The following is a 19573-nucleotide window of genomic DNA, read 5'->3' as shown; positions in this document are numbered from 1 at the left end:
CATTGAGAGCAGGAACAATCCCCACACATTAAAAGAATGGTAATATAAAACAGAGAGTGCAATTCTAACAGGAGTGCAGGAGCAGGGTGACTTTGGTGTAAATGTGCATAGATCATTGAAGGTGGTAAGACAGGTGGGGAGAGCAATTAAGAAAGCATGCAGTGCCCTCAGCTGTATTAAAAGGGGCATAGAGTCCAAGAGCAAGGAGGTCATATTCAACACATATAAGATACTGGATCGTCCTCAGATGGAATATTGTGTGAAAATGCGAATGCATTGGATAACGCAGAAGCAGTTTACCAGAATGATTCCGGGAATGAGAAACATCGTGGATTGAAGAAGTTGGGGCTGTTGTCCTTGGACAAAGGGTGGCTGAGAGCAGATTTAATGGGCTTTCAATAGCCATGAGTGGGCTGCATAGAGGAGATAGGAAGTAGTGTTCCCGCTCAAAGAGAAAAAAATACAGGGATTGAAAGTGATGCGAAAATGTAACAATGATGAGACAAAAATAAAAATCACACAGCAAACAGTGAGGGTATGGAATACACTGCCTGGAAATGTGGTAGGTTCAACTGAGGGCATTGGAGGATTATTTGGTTGGAAACAGTGGGTAAGGTTGTGGAGATAAGAGATTGGCATCGGCTAATGATGCTTCGAAGGTGCAGATTCCCTTTTACATTACTCTACGATTCTGAACTGGCATCCAACATCACTTCAGGAGATCAAAAGTAGTACAGATGTTTTTTTTGGAAAATCCGTTTATTGATTTTTGTATTCAGTACAGACAAGTCAAATTTGGACGCGGCAAACCATATGAAAAAGACATTTTTGTAACAAACAATGTGGACTACTTTATTGCAATGTTCATTAGAAATATATATTACAAAGCTTTTTGTGGTTTGCAATACACAGTTACAACAGGAACACAGCTTTAGTGTCCTGGGCCACTAAAGCCATCCAAAAGGTAAAAACAGTAAAATGTGGTGAGTAGATCAGCCTTGAATAGTATCCTCCTAAAGGGACAAAGCAGTGTATTCGCTTCCAAGTGTTTTTTTACTGGTTTCACCCTCTGGCTGAGTCCGATTCTGAGGGAACACATTGTGCCGCACTTCAGAGCTGGCATGGGCCTGATTTATCCTAAGTACCGGGTGACAGGGAGAGGTGAACATGGAGTCACCGGGCATCCAGACTGAACTGGTGAGCACGACAAGAAATTACAAAATGACAAAGGACGCCAGCACGACCCCGCGGAAGGTCTGCTGGCGTCCAAAATGGAGATCGATTTAGGTCCAAACTTTTCAGCGAGATGACTGCCCTGGGGTCCAGGGACTCCACACATCTCTGTCAGATGGCTCACCGTGCCTTTCCTGTTCCTGCCAGCCCTGGAGATCCCAAACGGGGACAAGCCGGCTTTCCTTCACATCTTGTTTCTTTAAGGATTACTGCATGAGTTTAAGCTTTGGGTAAATGTCAACTTCTCGCTAACCACTGCAACACCACCATCTTGCCAAAGACCACCTTCCCACACCCTCCACCCCTCACCAAACAAAACACCCCCTGGAAAGCAGATTCTACCTAGGCCGCCCACACTTCCTGTGTCTCTGAGAACATAGTCTTGGGGATTCAGATCAAGTTTAGAGGGTGCCATCTCATTTCCTCCTCCTTTTACTCAGACAACTCCCACCACAATAAGTGACTACGTACACAATTCAACCTTGGAGCCTGATTTTCAGTGAAATGCGGCAACGCCTGATGCGGTTCTCCAACACAAGAACATTGCAGATCATAAATATACTATACACGATTGCAAAATAGATGACCAGCTCTATTAAAATGGCAGCCAGCACTAACTGTAACCCAACGGAGAGGGTCAAATCTCAGCTGGTAAAATTTGCCCAGTATGTTGGCTTGGTTAGGTTCAGCCAGAATCTGTCGTTCTTCCCTCACGGCTTAATGCAGTGCAATGTCTCACCAGGGCGATAAACCAAATCCTTCTTTGCACACGGTGAAACGCAACCACTGACAGCCAGCAAATGCTGAGTTATGTTGCGATAGCTTGTGGTCGTCACTGTTCAGTCAACACTGTTTGCAACACTCACAGTGCTAGGGACTCCAGTCAGGCTGGGCTGACCCAGCAGATACCGCACATCGTTGCTTGGGGCCTACTACGGTGTGCATGGCATTCAACTATTCACAATCAAATGCTTTCTCAGTCCGTGAATGGAGGTTGGTGGTGGGGTGGGAGGGGGGCAGGTGGTATAAGGCACTGGGTTTTGGTGTTGTCTGGTCCGTGTGCCCGTTTGAGGGACGGGGGGGGGGGGGGGGGGGGCAGAGGTAAGAAGTTGGTCGTGCACATACACCGAATTCACACTTCAAAGCAACAACCGAGAGGCCGACCAAGCATTTTCTGCCTCTGTTTCAGCTTTCCTGGTGTCCGCATGACTTGTGTCCTTTTGTGGTTGGATGACGGCCCTACCCCTTTCGCAGATTCCTCCAAAGGCGAAGGTGGGGGGGGGGGGGCGGGGGGAGAACGAGGAGTTACAGTCCAAAGGAGCTGGCCTGGGTGGGTGGGTGGGTGATGGAGGAAGAAGGTCGTCAAGTGACAGTGACACCTCCCGGGTCCTGTAGGAGAATCTGAGCGTTGTGGGGCGCAGAATCTGACTAGTACACACATCGAAACATGCACAAAATGGGAGAAGAAACAAAGCAGCATTGGCTGTCTGTGCAAAGGGAGATGTCTGACTGCCTGGCTAGGTGGAGGACTGACAACTCCACTGACAACAAGGGAGTTGCCAAGAACTCAGGTTGTTAAAAAATCCAGTGTCATGGGCAAAACAAACTGGAAACATATTCCTCACTCCAGGAACAGGGTGCAAAAGGGACTCCTTTTATTGTGGACTGGAATGGACTGCTGCAGAAAATTTCCCCCAACATGCTCCTCGGAATTCTTGCCTCGCACTGACCTCTACGCTGCCACTATCCCAGTCTGCACTTGCATTATTCAAGTGAGGGAATCGAAGGCTATGGAGAAAAGCCAGGAAAGTGGGGTGCAGGATCATCAGGTTGGCCACCAATCTTGCCAAATGGCAGAGGAAACTCAATGGGCTGAATGGCCTACTTCTCTCCTGTGCCTTCTGGTCTTAATCAAGTATCAGCCAGTCAGGTCACGGGCTCTCAGTTCACTCGTCCAGTCAGCGCGATGATGGACGTGTCAATCACCTCTCGGCTAATTTGGGGAGGGGATCAGTGGGTCCATCTGATGTATGGCAAGAGTTGGCAACTGGAGCAGAGCAGACCTGAGGCCTAGTAAGCTCGAAATGCACACACACACATACACACACGCGCACACACACACACACACACACACATACACAAAGGGAAAAAAAACGATGATAAAAAATAATTCGATATATATATTACAAAAAAAAGAAGCACCTTGGTTTACCTTTTCCTGAAATAATATGAAACTAAAAAAACAGGAAGGGGTGGATTTTACGTGATTTTCTTGGGGAGGAGGGATTTGCATTTGAAGTCTTTAACAGATCCACTTGTACACTCTGTCGAAGAAGCTAGGCTGCAGGATGTGAGCGTAGTCTGCAGCTTGATAGATAGCTGCCCTCTCGCCCAGCCCTATCTGCAGGAGGACGTCCATGTCTACCTCGGGCCCCACGGCGATGACCGTGGGCACAACGTTGTGCTTGCGCATGGAGTCCACCGCCTCGCCGAGGCTCTTGCTGCCGCTGGTGCCGTCGGTGATGAAGACGAAGGAGAGCTCTGCCCCACGGCGTGCCGCCTGGGGTGAGGTGCCCGGCCTCTGCACCAGGTTGCGGATGCCGTAAATGATGGCGGAGCCCACGTTGGAGGAGGAGTCCAGGTAGGTCATGCTGGCCAGCGAGTCGAGGATGTCGGTGAGGTTACGGCTTAGCCCGAAGACCAGCTGCTGCTCGTCCTCGCTGCCATACTGCAGCACGGCGATGCGGGCCCGGCTGGAGTCGCTGTTGCCGTTGGCCAGGGGCAGCGTGGTGGCCATCTTCTGGATGAACTCCCGCACATGCCGGAAGTTGGTGCCGCCCATCCTCTCAGAGCCATCGATCATGAAGACAAGGTCCACGGGCCGGTGGGTGCAGGGTGCCACCGCCAACTCTGGAAAAGACACCAAACAGTAGAATCATAGAATCCCCATAGTGTGGAAAGCGGCCATTCGGCCCTTCGAGTCTGCAATGACCCGCTGAAGAACATCTCACCCAAAATCCCGCATTAACCACGTCTAACAGCTAATCTGAAAACACATGGACATTATGGGACAATTTAGCGTGGCCAATCCACCTAACCTCCACATCCTTGGACTGTGGGATGAAACCAGAGAATTTCCACGCAGACACGGGAACGACGAGCAGATTCCACACAGTTGCCCGAGGGTGGAGTCAAACCCAGGTCTCTGGCAGCTCTGCTAACCACTGAGCCACCAAGCCACCTAACCTGCATGTCTGTGTAGTGTGGGAGGAAACCCATGCAGACACAGGGAGAATGTGCAGACTCCAGCCACCTGAGGCTGGGTTTGAACCCAGGTCTGTTTTATCCAGCTCCGTCTATCCATCTGGGCTCTCCTACCCAGACGGGAATGACAGAGAATGCAGCGTGGGCCTGAAGTTAACTTTTCAAGATTTGACAACCAAGAAAGCACTTTATGATAGAGCAAAACCCGGTGACCAATTTGTCCAGTGCCAGGCCCTCGTGATCACACTGATTGCTTCAGGGGCCTTCAACTCCAACTCAAAGCTGATGTCTCCCTCCTCTTGGCTCCCTCATGCAGGGCAATGGTTTCTCTGGACCCTCAACAGTCAAATCCAGCAAAGAGGCAAGCTGTTGCTCCCTGACCCAAAAAGGATCTACACTGACACCAAGAATCCTCAGACTGTCAGCTCACTGTGGTCCAACCTGATAAAAACCTATCGTTCCTAGATTTTCAATGGACCCTCAAATTCACAGGGTCAATGACACGTTGCACGATGTTACTCCATGAAGATCTAATGTTCAGGTGACATCCCTTGCCCTGGATTCCCCTTGCGCTCCAGCCCACCAGGCTGAATATTTCTTTCCTTATCCACCTGATTAACTATTTTCAGAATCCTGAACGTGTCAATCAAATCATCGCTTAAAATCCTCTACATTCCAGTGAATTAAAACTCAGTGAGTCTGTTCAGAAACTCGCTTGGAGACCTGGGTGTATTCTGCTGAATCTGCACTGTACTCCATCCAAGGTCACTTATGATAATGAACTGAACAGTTTAACTCTCCTGACAGAAGGAAAATTCAGAACCTCATGTTAAGTCTGGCATTTTCACAGCCTCTGTTATTCAGGACTGTATCCAATTTTGTCACTGGCTGGGCACATGGATCGAGCTAATATGCTGTGGACCCTACACCACTTCTGATTTGGTTTAAACACGGATTTGTGTAGACACAAGAAAACTTCTCTGTGATTCTAACTTACAGATGCAAATGCCAGCGGCTGCTGGCTTTTGTATTTTATTTTGCTATCTGACTTTTAAGTGATCTGTTTACATTGATTTTGAAATCCTTTTAGCCTTCCACTGCTTGTGGTTTTTTGTCAATTAAGTTACTAACATCCGTCTGTTTATTCGGATGAACTCCTACTTACCAGCATTGATATCCATCTGCTGCAGTTGTGTCCACTCGCTTAATCTATCAATTTCTCATTTTTAATGAGCTACTTCTGATGCAACTATTTATCATGCCACTTCCATCTGTTTATCAGTAAGTTTGGATATATGTATTAACTAACTCTTTAATAAATACAGGGAATTGTTAAGGCCCCAACACAGATCCTTATGGGCACCACTTCCAGTTCAAGTATATACTCCTTATCCCAAATCTCCATCGCCCAATGGCTCATTGCCAGGTCAGTATACAACCCTCAGTGTGGTTTGTGCAACCATATCTAATGCCTTGTGGATATCCAGATAAGGAGCATTCATATGCCGCACCCCCCACCTCCGCCATTCTATGACTTTCCCAGCTTTCTCAAAACATTTAGTTGGGCTTGTTTAAACAACACGTGTTTTCTTTCAAATCCACCTTGACTCGTTCTGGTCAGCTTGTGACTTTTCCGATCATTAGAGACTCGAATAACGTCCTCGCATCAGATTAGATTGGAAGGGCAATCATTTCACGATTTCTCTCCCTCACTTTTTCCTTCAATAATGAAATCACAGTTTACGACGTCCCAATTTAAAAGGGACAGTCCCTGAATTGAGACTGCTTTGGAAGACGACAGCATCCTCTCGTAAAGCATCCCTCACCCACTTCCTTCCAAACAGGGAAGGGACTGCCTCCAGATTTTGTTTTATATTTGTTCAGTTGGGCCAGCAATTATCGCCCATCCCTTCATCCACATGACCATCTCAGAGGGGAGTTAAGAGTCAACCACATCATTATGGGTCTGGTGTCACATGGAGGCAAGACCTGCAAAGGACTTTGCAGAACCAGACAGGCTTTTATGACAGTCGACGATGCCATTAGCCCGCCTTGTAATTCCAGACTTTTAAAAATTTGAATTCATTTTCATCTGCTGCCATGACAGGATTTGAACCAAGTTTGCCAGAGCATTAGCCTGGGGGCTCTGGGTTACTAGCCCAGGGACTTCCCCACTATGGTACCACTTGCCCTATTGTGCTATTAAGTGTTAATGATGAAGTAATGGCCAGGGAGACACAAATGTCTCCACAGACCAAACAGGCAAATCTAGGTAACATCTGGAAAATGGGCATTGGCTTCTGTAATGCAATCCAACAATCACTTCTACTTTGTCCCAGGACCCAGAACAAAGAAAACGTCATATCTCCAGGGTCCACACCACATCAACTCGATCCACACCCAGTCAGCGACAAAAATGGATACAGTCCTGCATAACAGAGGCTGTGAAATCGCCGGAATTAACGTGGGGTTTTGAATTTTCTTTCCGGCGGGAGAGTTAACAAACTGTTCAGTTCATTATCAATAACAGTCCGCCTCCTCCCCTCACGAATTCCTTTTTGTAGTTTACAGGATGTGGGTTAGGCCAATGTTTAGTAACTATCCCTAAATATACAGAGGGTAGTTAACAGTCAGCCATATTGCCGTGGGTCTGACTGGGTAAGGATGATAGATTTCATTCCCTAAAGGGCATCAGTGAATGAGATGGGTTTTTACAACTGATGATAGTTTAATGATCATCATCACTGAATTGTACTTAAAGAAGAGCCTTTCCCAAACCTTCAGACCACTAAACTTCAGACTAGTCAGATCAAAGGCAAAAGTGCAGAGTTGCACAGGCTTCATGGCCTGAAGGCTATGTTACTGTAAGGCCGTGTGTGACACACTGCATGAACATGAACATCCCAGCTTCACCAGCCCGTGTCAGTAAGAGGGTGGTCTCGTTGGACAACTTGCTCACATCTGCTTGGGTCTTGGTTCCTCAGTGGGCCTGTTAAAAGGCCAGTAGCACATGATGAGCAGAAAGAGGGATGATGGTGGTTGGATAAAGTGATGCTGTGACAGAACACTGCAGAAAACCCATCAGTTAGAAGGATGTGGCTTTTACTGAGTAGACCATCAGAGCTATTAATGAGTGGACATTTTCTGACATTGAGTGGAGAGCTAATCCCAGCATTGGATAATTTCATAACCAGTGGATTTCTTTGTTGATTCACCTGGAGTTTTTTTGGTTTTGTCCGTTCACATTTTCTGTTTTAAATTGAGATAGATAAGTGAGTAACAAAACAGCAAAGAAAGCTCTTGCTTATTTCTGAAGTAACTTCATGCCAATGGAGGCTAATCATGGATATCCTCTGTGAGAGAGGTAGAGCTAGTCAGACCAGAGTCCCAGGCGAATGGGGCATGTGTTCGAATCAATAATAATGACTGACAGATGGCCAGCATCGCAATCCTATTTGTTACATCACTCCCAGATGAGGAAACAAATTCAGTCAATAATAGCCATTTCAGATATCCGCCACACAGTAAACATTTGGATCATCTGTACCCAGGTCCCATGTACACTTGTAGGTCCCAAAAGCTTATTCACCCCCAAATTAAACCTCCCACTTCCCTGCAACACCTCATTCCTCAACACACAATAGATGGAGCTCAGTAAGATACGAATTAAAAAAAAGCAAATTCGTTGGAAACCGATGGGGAGGCGATGGCATCACAGTAATGTCACTAGACTAGCAATCCAGAGCGCCAGGCTAATGTTCTGGGGCATTGTTCAAATCCCGTCAGAGTGGATGGTGAAATTCCAACTCAATAAAATCTGAAATAAAGATGGTGACATGTAACCATGTAACTGATGTAAAAGCCCATCTGGTTCACTAATGCCGTCCATAGCTGGATCAATGCTAACCTGACCGGTGACACCCATATCCTGTGAATGAACTAAAAGGAAAACTGGCAGATCTAGCAACATTTTTGAGTGTAAGAGGGAAGGTAAGTTTTGATCCACTGTCAGAGGGATGCCAATGAATCCTGACCAAATTGACGCACACAAACGGTGAATTATTGGTTCCCCAATCCAGGAGATGGCAGACCTGCCAGGGATTTCCAGCACTCTCCACTTTATGTTTACTTGTGTCGTAGATTAACAAACCATTGCCATTGTCACAGTGACCCATGAGATAGCCATATCCAATGGAGAACAGGGGTTGGCATCATTAAGCACCCGGTTCTGAGGGCCGTGCTTTCCCAAACACTTCCCCACTGCTCTAAGGAGGGTCACCGGACCCGAAAGGTTACCCCCTGCTCTCTCTCCACAGATGCTGCCAGATCTGCTGAGTTTTTCCAGCAATTTCTGTTTTTATTACCCCACTGCGACTCCTTTTCGAGGCCTGAAGCTTGCTGTGACTCCTCAGTGTGGGGTGGGATGTGCTGGAGAGTCTGTGAAAATGGGAGCATCTCTCATTAGATTGGGGGTGTGGTGTAATATCTGGGATTCTAACCCCCCCCACTTTGGAAAGCTCTGACCTGGAGTCCCAGTTTGTTAGGATCTGTGAATAAATGTCCTCATTACAAATTGTACAATCCATAGTGTGCAGCTACCTTTGTAAGTGTTGGTATTGAGATTTGATTGGGAACCTGTTGCCTGTGCACTCAAGTCTACCAAATGACCTGTTGTAAAACCAAAGCCCTCCTGACTTCGAACCTATGGCACAGTGAGTGGCACATTTGCCTCTAAGTTAGAAGGCATCAAGCCCCTCTCCGGAGCTTTCAACACTTAAATTTCCAGCACCATGCCAGTACGGCGCTGAGGGACTGGGCACTGTCATTCTCAGAATGACTGATTTTAGTCTGAAACCTTGCCTTGTCTTCTGCTGTGGACATAAAAATATCTGAAGTCATTGCTTTGAAGAAGAGATCTTCCTCACATTTTGGTCTGATATTAATCCCTTGACCAACTTCACTTAGAAACAGATCACCTGGTTGTCATCACTTTGCTGTCTGTGAGATCTTACTGTGTGCCTCCTGAATGCTGCCTTCCCCATATAACAGCAGCAACTGCACTTTAAAAGTATATTATTCAGTCAGACATTGCTTTTTTAAGGCTCACGGTCATGAAAGGTGCTATACAAATGCAAGTTTGTTCTTTTCTTTTCTATTAAAACATCAGCCAGCCTCCAAGAATCATATAAGATGTTTATTAATTCATACATTTACAAGTCGAAAGCTGCATTGAAAGGGCAGAAGTGTGCGTCACCTAGACAACAGGGCGCCAGATGTAGGTCCCTCCTCTGAAGAGAAGTTGGGAGTTGGGGAGGGCCAAGGACTGAGGAGTGGGGAGAGGACTGGAAATGCAAATATCTAATCAGACAACGCTGGGAACACAGCACAAATCCTTGGCCTCTAAGCATTCCAGGGAATCCCAGTCTTCCAAACTCAACACTAACTGGGGTTGCCAAGTCCTGTATAACGACCAAGGATTAAGCTGCAAGACTCTGATGTAGGACGAAACACCTGGAAGGCCAGGTTAGAGTCTCAGTTGATAAGGGAGTCAAAGAAGAGCAGGCAGTTAGATGGAAGCTGAGGCCTCAATCAGACCTAACCTAATGGGAGAATGGTTAGAAGAGCCAAGGAGCCTTCTCACGTTCCAAACTCATCTGCGCGATTCCAAAAATCTGAGGGGCATTCAAAAGAATTGCGTGCAATTCTTTTCGCTGAAAAGACTCCTGGCAAATATTAGTCATTAAAATATCGGAGATGGGATGGAAAGAGCTCTTTGTGGTAAGGCTTCATCCAGCGGGATGCTCAGGAGTTTGTTTCTCAAGTTGGCTGGGGAAGACCAAGTGCTGTGAGCCAATCGATGGTGGGAGGCCTCTGGGGTGGGTGGGGTGGAATTTGGGTGTGAAAGCTCAGGTGGGTGATTACACCCAGAGCTGACTCCCTCCCGCCCCACCACGTCCATTTGGAGGGTCTCCACTTCAGCTGCTGACTCTACACTTCCAGCAATGTCTGCTCTCAGGATCCACCGTTGCTGCACAGCTAGGCCGGGCCAATCCCCCTGGCACCACCCAAACAAGGGACCTAAGCTTGGTCCAGATTCAAGGAGAACCACAAGGTAGTTCCTGTGGCCTTGCTGCACTGCGAAACTGAATTCTCCTGTCACAGCAGCAGATTGATTGACCCAGTACTTTTTTTTTATGGCGATAGTGTGGACCATGAATCCGTTGCAGCGATAAGTGAACTGCTTTAAGCAGTGCAAACTGGGGACCTGTCCTGGGACTCAAACTCAATAAGCGACAGTCTAGAAGGAGCTACACAAACCTCTGCATTAGAATAGTCTTGTGACCCCCTTCCAGCTTGCCCGCTGACCAGCTACAAATAGCCACTGGTGATCGGGTACAAGGCTGGGAAGGAGAAGTTGCGAGACAAGCCAGTTTTTCATTGCCCTCCCACACCATGGTATGGGCTGGCATGAACTGTGGGACATTAACCACAGAAGCATCCCTCAGCCCATTCACCTAACATAGCCCCATAGCCTTTTCAGCATTCCCCGTTATATCCTTGTAGATCATTTTAAAAGAATCTATAAATAGGTTTGTCCAATGTTTTCGTTCCTCTCCGGTGGAGAATTTGGCCATCCCTGCGGTGTAAGTCATAGTTGCTACCAGTTTGTTGTAGCTGTCTGGGAGCTTGGTAGTTTGCATGCCTGATCTAAGCTCCTGGATTGTCTGTAACCAGTTATGAGGGTAGGTCCCAAGCATAGGTGAGGGTGGGATATCTGTGTATGCAGCGTTACTGTTTAAGATATCTGAAAACGATTAAAAAAGAAACAGTTTTAGGCTCGCTGACACTGCCTGACAGAGTATACTATTCACTCAGTCACGAGTTACCTCACTTGGTCCCTCTCAAAAAGCTTTGTAGGTCGGACTGGCAATTGTACATCTAGTTGAGGCTTTGAAATGGAAGCGGAGTTGTTATAAACAGGAGCACAGAATAACAGGGGGGGCAGAAGGGACAAGAAGGCAGGCAATTAATAAAAAAGCCTTGCATTTATACGGCATCTTTCACCACCTCAGGAAGATAGTGTTAATGCCACTGGGGACTAACAGTGCAGAGGTGAAATACAGTGCATGCTGAATATCTGAAGCAAACATGGAAAATGCTGAAGAAACTCAGTAGGTCTGGCAGCATCTGTGGAGAGAAACGGACTTCTTGTTTCAAGTCGAGTGCGAATCTTCTGCAGATCTGCAGTTCCCAGGACCTTTGCACCTGAGATGTTAACTCGTTTTCCTTTTCTCCACTGATGCTGCCAGACCTGCTGAGTTTCTCCAGCATTTTCTGTGTGTGTTAGTAATCCAGCGTCCCAGGTCGATGCTCAGCCCCGACAGAAATTCAAATCCCAACGCAGGTGGCATTGACACCTGATTAAATCCATAAATCTGAAACCAAACACTAGTCTTTGGGGATGGTAGATGATGATGGAACTATCTTGGTTGTTGTGAAACTCTATCAGGTTCCTCAAGGAAGTCACCATCAGAACCCGCTATGGCCTACATGCGACTCCAGAACCATAACAATGTGCTTCATTCATAAGCGTAATCAGAAATGGCCTGAGCAAACTAGTCAGTTCACCAGGGACAGACAACAAATTTTCTTGCATGACCACCTCACATGAAAGAATTTTTAACAATGTCCCTAATGCTTTAATGGCCTTTCAGTGGAAGCAGCTTAGTAGGGTTTTACAGCAGGAATTAAGTAAATGTCAAGGCCATCTTGGTGTTGGTACAGGGACAGTTACTGGCTCCCTTCTCCTCCCTGAAATAACATCAAGGAAACCTTTCAGTTCTGTAAGTTCTGACCAAAATTTGAGAATATTAACTCTTGTTTCTCTCACTCCACAGATGCTGCCAAACTTGTTGAGTTTCTCCAGCATTCTCAGTATTTGTTTCATTACAATGGATGTGCCCACCTGAGAAGCTATGTATAAACCCCCAACTTCCAATCTGTCCTTCCACCCCCCCACTGGCTTCTGTTTGCTCAGGGGGGTTTGGTAATGGAATGATTCACCTGTGCTCCCCTGCGCAACATTGTGCTGGTCAGTCAGACTTGCACGTTGACAATGGCAACCATTCCATCTATGTCCGTGTGTCTAAAACCAAGGACTCATCCGTCTTAGTAGGAGAAAGTGAGGACTGCAGATGCTGGACATCAGAGTCAAGAGTGTGGTGCTGGAAAAGCACAGAAGGTCAGGCAGCATCTGAAGAGCAGAGGTATTGATGTTTTGGGCAAGAGCCCTTTGTCAGGAATGAAGGGCTTATGCCTGAAATGTTGATTCTCCTGCTCCTCGGATGCTGCCTGACCTGTTGTGCTTTCCAAGCACCGCACTCACGGCACTCATTCATCTCATGGTGAATGATGAATCTCATCATTTGAAAATGTCATAGATAATTCAGAGATTACAGAAAAGGAGGAAATTAAAACACTAGGAAAAAGTTACTGAGAAACTATTGGGATTGAAGACAGACAAGTTCTGAGAGTCCGATGACCTACACCCTAGGGTCTTTGCAGAAGTGGCAGCAGAAATACTGGATACATTGGTTATAATATTCCAAAATACCCTGGATGTGGGATAGGTTCCAGTGGATTGGATAAAAGCTAATTCAACACCCTTATTCAAAAATGGAGGGAGGCAGAAGACCAGTTAGTTTAACAGCTGCTGATGGAAAATTGGTAGAATGTATTATTAAGAAAGTAGTAATGGAACATTTGGAAAATCAAAATGCATTCCATCAGAGTCAGCACAGTTTTATGTGGGTTTTATGTTGGAGTAATTTGTTGAAGTTCTTTGCAGATTAAACAAGCAAAGTGGATAAGGGGCATCCTGTGGCTGTAGTGCATCTGATCTTCCAGGAGGCATTTAATGAGCTAAGACACAAGATAAGATCTCATGGGGTTAGGGGTCATTTATTACCTTGGATAGAGGATTGGCTAGCCAATAGAAAACAGAGAGGCTTGACCTACTGATATTATCAGTAGACTATTAATCCAGTTCATGTTCTGGGGGCCTGAGTTCAAATCTCACCAGGGCAGACAGTAAGGTTTGAATTCAATAAAAATCCAGAGTTAGGAATCTAATTATGACTATGAATCCATTGTTGATTGTTTGGGGGGAAACCTATCATTTAGAGAAGGAAACTGCTGTCCTTACCAGGCTAGCAAACTATCGATTGTCTCTTAACAATAAATGCCAGCCTAGCTGGTGATGGAGTGAACATTTAAAGAATTTGGGATAAATTGGTCTTTTTCTGGTTGGCAAGATGTAACCAGTGGGGTGCCACAGGATTTGTTCCTCAGGCCCCAACTATTTACAATCTGTACCAATGACTTTGATGCAGGGCCAGAAAGCACTATAGCCAAATTTGCAGATGAGACGAAAATAGGTGGGTGAGTAAGTAAACTGCGATAAAGGAATAAGAAATTCAGAGACGGATAGATTAGCTGAACGGACCAAAGTTTGGCAGATGGAGTTGGAGTTGTCGCTTTTGATTGGAAGAATTAAAAGGCAGCTTATTATCTAAATGGAGAGGAACTTCAAAATGCAGAGGGATTGGAGTGTCCTTGTGTATAAATCGCAGAAAGCTAGGACACAGGTACAGTAGAAAATAAGGAAAGCAAATGGTATTTATTGCCAAAGGAATAGAGTATAAAAGTAGTGGTTTTGTTGAAATTGTACAAGGCATTAGTGAGACCACATCTGGATTAGCAGGTACAATTTTGGTCCCCTTATTTGAGAAGGGATGTAATTGCATTAGAGGCAATTCAGGAAAGGTTAACTACATTAATTCCAGATGATGAGATGAAAGGCGCGTCTTAGGAAAAGAGACTAAGCATTTTAGACCTCTACAGTTTAGAAGAATGAAAGGAAATCGAATTGTGGTACATAAGATGCTAAAGGGGATTGACAAAATAGACATAGAAAGAATGATTCCCCAATCCAGGCAATCTAGAACAAGAGGTCATAGTTTTAGGATAAGGGGTGACAGATTTGAAATAGAAATGAGGAGAAATGACTTTCTCAAAGGGTCATGAATCTGTGGAATTCAGTACCCCAGAGTGCAAGGGATGCTGGGACATTGATTAAACTTAAGGAGAAGACAGACAGATTTTTAATCTGTAATGAGTTGAAGGGCGCCAGGAAATGGAGGGGAAAATGGAGTTGAGGCCGAGGTGAGATCAGCCACGATCATATAAATGACAGAGCAGGCTCGAGGCAATGAACCGTCTACTCCTGCTCCTGGATCTTACACCCAATCCAGCAAAGCTTCCAAATGTCATATTCAGTGTCCAAGTCACTGCAATAAGAGTCCAGATCTTTCCCTGATGCCCATTCCATTGAGGATTTAAGGGGGCCATTCCCGCCTGCTCTGAGATCGCTTGCTACCACTTCCTTAACTCTACCTGCTGCCCTGCTTGCTTCAGCTGATCGGCTGTGGAAACCCTCATGCAGGTCTCTGTGATCTCCAGAGATGAATTTATTCTACCACATTCTTGGCCAGCTTGTCACATTTAACCCTGAAGGCCATTCGACCCTCCGCTGACTGAGTCCTAACTTGCATCAAGTCTCACTTACAGATCCCTCTTGCATCCGTTAACCATCCCAGAACGGAAAAACCAGGAAAACTGGCAAATGGAGTTCCTGTCATGTGGCAGCAGCATCGGTGCAATTCAGGGGCAGGCTGCAGAAGTGGAAGCAAAGAAGACCTCATTCCTATCCCCTTTACAATCTCTTGGTCTCTGGTCCAATTTACGTCTGGTGTGAATCCAGTCTGTCTGCAGTCCACATGTAAGTGGCCTCAGAGTGAGACCCTTTGTGCAATGATATATTTGCAACTTACCTGTTTTACAGGGGAGATCAGGGCAGATAATCTCAGGGTCTGAAAGACAAACAGAACACGATGTAAAGGGTCAAGGGTCTTAAACTAAACTGGAAGAAATAATATCTTATATCTCTGGGGTGGTCATTTGACGGCCCACTTCAGCAAGCCCTGGGAAAATCTGGCTGCATACAAAGTGATGGCACGCTCTCGGACCCCAAATCCTCATGAAGGTCATGCCAGGGACTTGAGGACTGGTGCCATGATGAGTGGGCATCTGGTAACCTGCACCCCCACCCCACCGTCCATCTCCCCCAATTCCGCCTTGCAGATTCCTGCTGGACTGCAGCTTTAGAAAGGGAGGCCATTGCCTGTGTGAGTGGGACATACCGGGGCACAGCAGCTCCTCCATCTGATCAATGAACTCCTCAGCCACCAGGTCCGCAAAGAGATTCATCCTCTGCACCCGGCCGTCCTGTCGGCAGGCAATCGATTTCAGCGTTTCGTCATCCTGCGGCTTGGCAAACATGTCCCCGATGCCAATGGCATTGACAATGACGTCGCCCTTGCACAGGGAAGTGAGCAGCGAGTCATCATCCCTGGGGTCGTGGCGGCCGTCAGTGATAACCACGGCAAAGACCTTGGCCTTGTCGCGCTTGTTGGCCTTAATCAACGTGTCGTACGCAAACTTGAGGGCGGAGGGGGTCCACGTGCCGCCCGCGATCCACTCCAGCTTCTTCACGGCCTCCTTGAAGGATGACAGCGAGTTGATTTTGGGATCATTCAGCTGCACAGCTTCGAAGGTTCCGTCGTGACTGTACTGAACGACACCAACACGGGCTCCTGCAATCCCAGAGTTAAAACATAAAACACAATCAGCAATAAACAGAGAACGCGCGCACACACAACTAGCGAGGTAGAGCACCAGGCAAGAGGGAGGTCAGTGCGCTTTCTGCAAGGGCTCGTCAAGTTCCTTTTATATATTAGTGTCCATGCTCAAGTCCTTGCTGAACACACCAGCGGGAGGTTATCAATAACAAGAGGTCACGCTTTCAAGGTGAGAGGTGTAAAGTTTAAGGGGGATACACGCGGCACACAGAGGGTTGTGGGCATCTGGAACACGTTGCCAGCAGAGGAGGTAGAGGCAGGCATGGTAGATTCATTTAAGATGCGTCTGGACAGATGCACGAGTAGGTGGGGAGCAGAGGGATACAGATGCTTAGGAAGTGGGCGACAGGTTTAGACAGTGGATTTGGATTGGCTCATGCTTGGAGGGCTGAAGGGCCTGTTCCTGGGCTGTAAATTTTCTTTGTTCTTTAACGACATTGAGAGAGAGAGAGAGAGAGAGAGAGAGAGAGAGACATACACACACACACACACACACACACAGGGAGGGAGTGCCGTTTGGACCTTCAACCTTAAGAGGTGGGGGCTAGCTTACAAAAGGTTTCAGGAGTGATCTCATCGGAGTTTATTACATTGTTGTGTACTAACCAAATGCACAGACATTCTACAGAGTGAACTGTCACGTGTGACTGTTTTGCGCAGGTGGGCTCTCGGGAGGAGGGGAGGAGAGGTGTGGTGGGGGGGGCGGGGAGGGGGTGGTGATGTCCATTTTTGCTCCATGATGCTAACACCGCTGGTCAGTGTGAGGTGCACAGAAGAGGTTTTCCAGGAATCACAGATTTTAAACATGAATCTCGTCAAAACAAACTAACTGTGAGCATCTCCCATCCTCAGGCCGAGGGTTAACAACTGCTCATCTCAGACCCACATTTCCCAGGCAACTGTTACCCTCATTACACAGCCTTTAGTGATAGGCCTCATCAGTTCAGATTTCAGAAGAAAATGATCGCTGCGTGAAAAGTTTTAAGAAACACAGCCCAGTCCACTTATATAAATATTTCCTTTATGGCATTTACTGAAGAATGTTTCCCATAACGCAGACGTAGGGTCATATAAGAGGGTGACTTTTCCTGGAATCGCTCACCCGTATGAGATTTGGGATCCTTGGCTATTGTGCCCAAGCGGCTGACAGTATTGATGACAAAATTCTTTTCCAGGGTGAAGTTGGTCAGGCCGATACTCTCTGAGCTGTCAATCACAAATACGATATCGAGTGGTCCACACTGCTTCTCACAGTCTGAAAGAAAGGGTCAAGAAAGGGTCAAGAAGGGAATGGTAAAGAAATAAGGATTAAATTGTGCTCACCAACACTGAACTTGGTACATCGCATGGGAAAGCCGCCTGTATAACACTTTTATATGCTTGAAGGATGCAGTTAATGCAAATTCCAGACTGGTCCAATTAATTAATCCACTCCACTGACAACTTAATAAGTGGACTGACTGGTGTCCAAAGGAATGTGGGTGCGTAGCAGTTTATGGATGTGAAATGTTAAGGTCCACCCTGTAGGCCTCCTACTATCATTGGTCAGAAGATACAATAGTATTGGAATTGATTATTCCTCGCCATCAATGGATGATTTTCTGAGGGAGGAAAACCATCAGCGATGGAAAACTCTGAGAGGGAAATGCGAAGGTACTGGCCCCTCCCAAGCTGCACTTACCTGGACACGATGACTAACCTCTAGGAGACAAGGAAGGTGATGTGATTATTTAGTTCTCAACTGACACACTTGTTAGAAGTGTTTGAAAAGGGGTGGACAACCTGTGACTGGTTCAGTACTCCAGTACCCGTCTCTGCAGTTCACAAAAGGTGATACTTTGACAAGTTGCGTAAGACACAGACAACTCAGAGTATTCTCAACTGGCTCCTGGTAAACATCCAGACTGATCATCTGCGTTGGAGATAGGAAGCTACCTAGTACCCCATGTTAATAAGGTCCACTCAGTCCTACTTCCAACTACAAGATTCCAAACGTACAGATGTTTGAGTTTAGATCATGGTGGTACCTTCCTGGGAAAAGAATGCACAGAGATTGCTGCGCATTGTTCATGCTTTATTGCTACATTCCTACAAGGCATGGTTCCCTGCTAAGATTTGCAGTTTACCGTCAGCAAGGCTTTCTGAAGGAAGGTCTCTGAATTTCATTGCGTGTTATGCGATTTGACATCATCAGGATGAACTTACCACAGCATCCACATGTCTCCCTGACATAAGTCATCACATCACAATCCTGGGGAAACAGAGATCAGAAGGTGTTACTGAGGAGGGAGGAATCGACTCGACCCAACCCCGAGTCCTCACTAGCGGAACAATCAGGCAGTGTAGATAACTCTGAGAATGTAGTGAAGAGGGAGAATGTGTTTCTTCAGTATATGGGATCTGGAGACAGTGAGGAGGGATCATTGGTACTGTCTGATGCGGCTAAAGGTGTTGATTCATGAATCGTTGATGGCAGTTGCCTGCATCTCCGGATCTTCCATCAAACTAGCACGGCCCAAAACACACCTGCCATTGGTCCACTCCCTAGGAAGACTGCCTTCCCACAGCCAATCAGAAGGGAAGGTCCTTTGATTCATAGAATCCTTACAGTGTGGAAGCAGACCATTCGGCCCATCGAGTCCACACCAACCCTCTGAAGAGGTTCCACCCAGACCCACCCCCTATCCCTGTAACCCTGTATTCCACGTGGTTAACCCACCCTGACACTATGGTCAATTTCCCATTGCCAATCCACCTGGCCTGAACATCTTTGGACTGTGGGAAGAAACTGGAGCACCCGGAGAAAACCCACACAGACACGGGGAGAATGTGCAAACTCCACATACACAGTCGCTGAGGCGGGAATCGAATCCGGGTCCCTGGAGCTGTAAGGCACCAGTGCTACCCACTTGACATCCACTCCCTCGAATACTGACACACCATGGCAGTAGTATGTACCATCTGCAACATGTACCCACAGCAACTCACCAAGGCCCCACAGCATCTAGAACTGTAAGATGCACGTAGGCATCTTAAATAACTATGGGATTCTATCTCCAAGTTACTCAAGAGGAGTGTCAAATTCCTGGAGATTTCTGATCCTGCAGGGTTGCGAAGCCTCTCAATCCTGGCCCTGGAGTTAGACACAGCTCAGAATGAACACAATATAGCTGTGTTGACCAGTTAGAGGTCAGTATACACTTAAACAAAACAGCACTGCACCTGACCCCTTCCCTAAAGTTGGTCACGTTCCCGAACAGGCTAATTAATCCTGGGCCCACTCATTCACTCTTCATCCTCAGAGATTAGCACTACTG

The 19573-nt window shown here is 46.7% G+C and overlaps 1 protein-coding gene across 2 annotated transcripts in view; it reads right to left on the bottom strand.

The window, feature by feature from the left end:
- Positions 1 to 740: 740 nt before the first annotated feature.
- Positions 741 to 19573, bottom strand: part of col6a2 (collagen, type VI, alpha 2) — a 74798-nt gene continuing 55965 nt past the window's right edge. Inside the window, exons 25-29 of one of the 2 annotated variants that reach the window (XM_043693333.2) lie at positions 18462 to 18507; positions 17359 to 17511; positions 15759 to 16211; positions 15390 to 15428; positions 741 to 4143 (exon numbers count right to left, since the gene is read on the bottom strand). In XM_043693333.2, coding sequence (XP_043549268.2) covers positions 3536 to 4143; positions 15390 to 15428; positions 15759 to 16211; positions 17359 to 17511; positions 18462 to 18507 — 1299 coding nt within the window. In that variant the 3' untranslated portion in view covers positions 741 to 3535. Of the gene's footprint in view, positions 4144 to 9676; positions 11303 to 15389; positions 15429 to 15758; positions 16212 to 17358; positions 17512 to 18461; positions 18508 to 19573 lie in introns of those variants that run through there. The other variant, XM_043693334.2, reaches the window with a different exon arrangement.

The sequence above is a fragment of the Chiloscyllium plagiosum genome, unplaced genomic scaffold (assembly GCF_037043375.1).
Source record: "Chiloscyllium plagiosum isolate Xiang-an unplaced genomic scaffold, Cpla_swu_hap1 HiC_scaffold_7, whole genome shotgun sequence".
In the NCBI taxonomy this organism is placed as follows: domain Eukaryota; kingdom Metazoa; phylum Chordata; class Chondrichthyes; order Orectolobiformes; family Hemiscylliidae; genus Chiloscyllium; species Chiloscyllium plagiosum.
This window is presented reverse-complemented; position numbering and strand designations above follow the sequence as displayed.